The sequence below is a fragment of the Vicia villosa genome, linkage group LG1 (genome assembly GCF_029867415.1).
Source record: "Vicia villosa cultivar HV-30 ecotype Madison, WI linkage group LG1, Vvil1.0, whole genome shotgun sequence".
Classification (NCBI taxonomy): domain Eukaryota; kingdom Viridiplantae; phylum Streptophyta; class Magnoliopsida; order Fabales; family Fabaceae; genus Vicia; species Vicia villosa.
In genome coordinates this window covers 47462878-47466795 of record NC_081180.1, presented here as the reverse complement: position 1 = coordinate 47466795, position 3918 = coordinate 47462878, and the positions used below count along the sequence as shown (strand labels likewise).

The window sequence follows — 3918 nt, the reverse complement described above, 5'->3', positions numbered from 1 at the left end:
TGAGTCTTTAATGTGGATATTATGGCTCACATTGCCCTTGAATTTTTGTAGGTACAGTACATTACATACACCAATGTAATTCTAATTTGTATGAATGCGAGTGCATGGCATTTCTAAAGAAGTCCGAACAGATAACATCACCTACTGTAAGAGTGTTTAATGGTGCAAACATATTCTTTTAGCTATTTTTCAAACAAGCTCACAGTGATAGCTAATATAGTAAAAATCCTTTCTACGGCTTTATCGTCTGCTCCGCGGATTGAGGTTTTTAAGAGTATAGAAGGTGAGCAATTACACAAACTTTGAGCAAAACATAAAAAATGGATTAGCAAATTGCTCAGCTAATAACCTCTTTCTTGGCACAACGGACAAAAGATGTATGATCCTGAAACAATGTTTTCCTACCCTTCACTGCCTCAGGGAATGTGAGCTTAAACTTTGGATTAATGCAAAGTTTGATTTCCTTCACACACTCTTAATAATTCTCCTCAATTCCTCCTCAAACTTAGGCATTAGATTCCCATTTTCGTCAACTCATTCATCATAGTCGATGACTGTTACAGTCTAACCTGCAGGAGTAAAAGAGTTCCACATGATAAGAGGTTTTGCTTAGTAATTCTGAAAGGAGAGAAAGGAAAGAATTTCAATAGAACTGAATATTGATGAATGAATAAGTTCATTGGTGAACTGATGCCAGACAGCCCCATAAATTCCAGTTGAATACATGCAATCCCAATTAAACAATGCATAATGTCATAAAATGTTGCTCAGTAAAGAAAACAATGATTCAATTAAATGCTCATGGCAGAAGTATAATTTTAGGTGGATTAGTTATAATGAAAATAAGCTAAAGTTAAACAATTTGGGGGGAAAAAAAAGCAATCTAAAGATTATAGTCACTCATTTGAGAATAAGGTAATGTAATTTGGACAATGTATACAGACAGGGTAAATCAATATGAAACAGCAAAAAAGTAAGACCAATCATGTGGCAAAGAGTATACGTGTAACTTGTACGTAATAGTACATTAAAGCATACAAGTGATAGTACATGTTAAATAGAACTTGCACCAAAAGACGGCCACTTAAAAGAGATAAACGTTACGTTACCAATCAGAAATCACGCTGGCTTTGCTTTCCATCCAGCTTTAGAGATGCGACGAAGCTCTTGAGTTCGACCCTTCATATCACTGCAACTTGCCCATAAGCATTATGAAATACTGGTGGAAAATTTTTATTGGTTAAAGAGAATTTGAAAAAAAATTTAAATGATACCTTTGTATCAAATAAAGAAAGAGATAGAACACAGGAAGTAGCACCAAGACCAATGCTCCAACAGCCAGGCGAAAGAAACTTCCTTGATCCTGAAGAAGCAAGGTATCACAATTGATAAATAGCTTACTGATATGCATTCACTTTGAGAATAGATTAGTTACAGAAAACCCAAAATTTTCTGAACTGTGGCACCACATAATGTATAGGTTATTTAAAAGACAACATTCTAAAGCCTAAAAATTAGAAAAGCTTTCTGATTGAAAAGGAAAGGCCCTGGGACTGCGTGTTTGGCTTCATATGATGATTTAAGCTTGCCAAAAGGCAACCATTCAAGTCATGTCAATACTCAATAAGGCATTTTATTATCGACTTTGTGAATAGCACAAGGCCTTAAACCTCTTAACACAGATACTCTACGAGTGGAAGTATAAATATCTCTGTATTACTGAAGTTAGCAATCCCATAATTGATATGTCTAATAAAAGGGATATTGATAAAAAAATTGTGGTGAGATAATTAGGCCTTACCTTGCCTCCTCTAGAGAAGGGTTTATGTTTCCCTGAGCAGGAGTGAGCTTCACAAAATTGGTGCAGAAACAACTCTACAAATGCAACAGAAAATCAACATAAGAAATTAATCCACAGAGAGTCAGATATAAAACCTCCGAAGAAGTTGAAAGAAAGGAAAAAATGAGTGACCAGTGACATCATCGTGGAACAGTAGAGTTAGGTGAAAAAGAAAATAGTATACCATGAAGGCGGCTTGCTGATGGACCCTCGCTTATAGGAAAACAACTGTCAGCAAGACTCTGATAAATAATGCATATGGATTAGGTGGAAAAGTTTATCTACAATGAACATAAAAGTGAATGAAAAATAAATGAAAGCAACCTCACATAGGTGACGATTTCTTGCAGCAGCTGCTGGATTACACTTGCTTCTAGAGGACTTGGAATTTATCGCAGCATCACAGTGTAATGCCCCGCATAAATCAGCCAAGCATTTTCCATGACTCTGTATTTAAATTAACCCCCCAAGCTAAGTCAAACGCAAATCAAAGTTCCAACAAGTCTGTTTTAAGTTTATTAATTGATTCCACATCCGATGTCATAATTACCAAAATGATTATATGCAGCAAGAAATATTCAATAAAGCCAATTGTTTGTTCCCACGTCGGGAAAAAAGCGTTGCACATTTTATGAGAGGTCAAATATAAAATCATGTCTATGTTACAAGAAAATTTAGAAGAAACTTTTGAGGGTGGGGGACTCACGGCGAGGGGGCTGCGAACCCTGCCAGTCCTACTTCTCTAAACCATCAAAAGAGTCAGGAAACACAGTGAACTATGCAAAATCAGTTAGCTTCACGAGCTTTTGGCTGTCTATATTTTGGATATTGACCTAATCAGGTTTAAGTTAATTGGAACAGCGTATCGATGATAACAAAAAAAAATGCGCTTCATTAAATCTTAACAGTATAGCATCACATTCTGATACAACAGAAATAAAAATTAACAGGCGTCATCATATCCAGATTTGAAATGGAAAACAGTAATGCCTGTGAAGTAATATTGAGCATTCTAGCCAAAAGAAAAATAATAATAGAGATACTCTGTAAATGAAAATTAACATACTAGATCCAGAAGATTGTAGTGCCTTTTATCAAAATGCTGATCAATAAACTTTTCGTCGCGGAAGCTTTTCTTGCAATATCCACAGCGCCATTCATTTCTGTCTAAGTAAATTTTATGCTCTTCTTGATCCCTAAACATATCATTCTCAGGGTGAAGTCTGCACTTTTTTGAAAGCTCGTAGTTTTCTTTCTCCACAAATGGTGTTAAATACTACAAAAACATATATAGGAAACATACCAGTTCAGAGAGACGAGTAGTAGAAGACTACCGCACGATGAAAATCATTCATTTCAGAATACAACACAAACTCAATATTTGTATAATTCCTAAGTATAATAGCTACATGATATATTAAACCTAGACATTTATGATTTATTCCAATTCAAGACACTAAAGTAATCCGTTCCAACAATGTTTTTCAATGATTTCAAATTTTACACCATAACTATTGCAAAAGGAATTTTCTCATACCTCGTCTATAACTTTCCATGCAGCCCTACTTCTATCTCTGGAGCAGCGCACTTCAGGAGCATCCTCCTGCTCAAATGTCATAAAGTTATGATAACAATTGTAAAACTAAAAGATTGAAGAAAATCAACTTGGTAATTTCTTTTTTCAATAGAAATCAAACTCAAATGTTAATAATTTATTTATTTTTTGGATCAAAACAACCTAAACTTATAATCTAATACTTCAATTAGAAATCTAAAAATTCAATATATGTTTTTCCAAACTAAATAATTAAACAAGGGGTTACCTGGTTTCCGTATGAGAGAGGGGATGAAGAAACGTGTACGAATTGTTGAAAACGAAGCATCGAGAAGAGGAAAATGGATGCAATTATAGTGACCTTCTTCATCCGCTACTCTCTTTTCTGCAGATTTGGAAACAAAGAAGTAATGGATTTCCGGACGGCTGAAGCTTGGATGGTGGAAAAGTTTTTGTTTTCTTAACCCCTGTTAAGAAATTGAATTAGACAGGGAAGTAATTAAAGTTAATAATTGATTTTTCA

General features: G+C 34.8%; 1 protein-coding gene across 1 annotated transcript; it reads right to left on the bottom strand.

Moving 5' to 3' along the window:
- LOC131636773 (uncharacterized) lies at window positions 1-3918 on the bottom strand. The gene is made up of 9 exons (XM_058907373.1): window positions 3664-3918; window positions 3378-3443; window positions 2907-3116; window positions 2165-2287; window positions 2025-2082; window positions 1802-1875; window positions 1275-1363; window positions 1110-1189; window positions 1-569 (listed from the first exon to the last, which is right to left on the bottom strand). Exons 1-8 carry the CDS (start codon window positions 3763-3765, stop codon window positions 1120-1122), a joined length of 792 nt encoding a protein of 263 aa, XP_058763356.1. The 5' UTR covers window positions 3766-3918; the 3' UTR covers window positions 1-569; window positions 1110-1119.

Excerpts from the sequence above, each read along its gene's own strand:
- LOC131636773 (XM_058907373.1), bottom strand. The coding sequence starts at position 3,765 with ATGAAGAAGGTCACTATAATTGCATCCATTTTCCTCTTCTCGATGCTT. Across the intron at positions 2,288-2,906 it reads ACTACAATCTTCTGGATCTA|AGTCATGGAAAATGCTTGGC; the intron begins GTATGTTAATTT and ends ATTTAAATACAG. Across the intron at positions 1,190-1,274 it reads TTTCTTTATTTGATACAAAG|TGATATGAAGGGTCGAACTC; the intron begins GTATCATTTAAA and ends GGCAAGTTGCAG.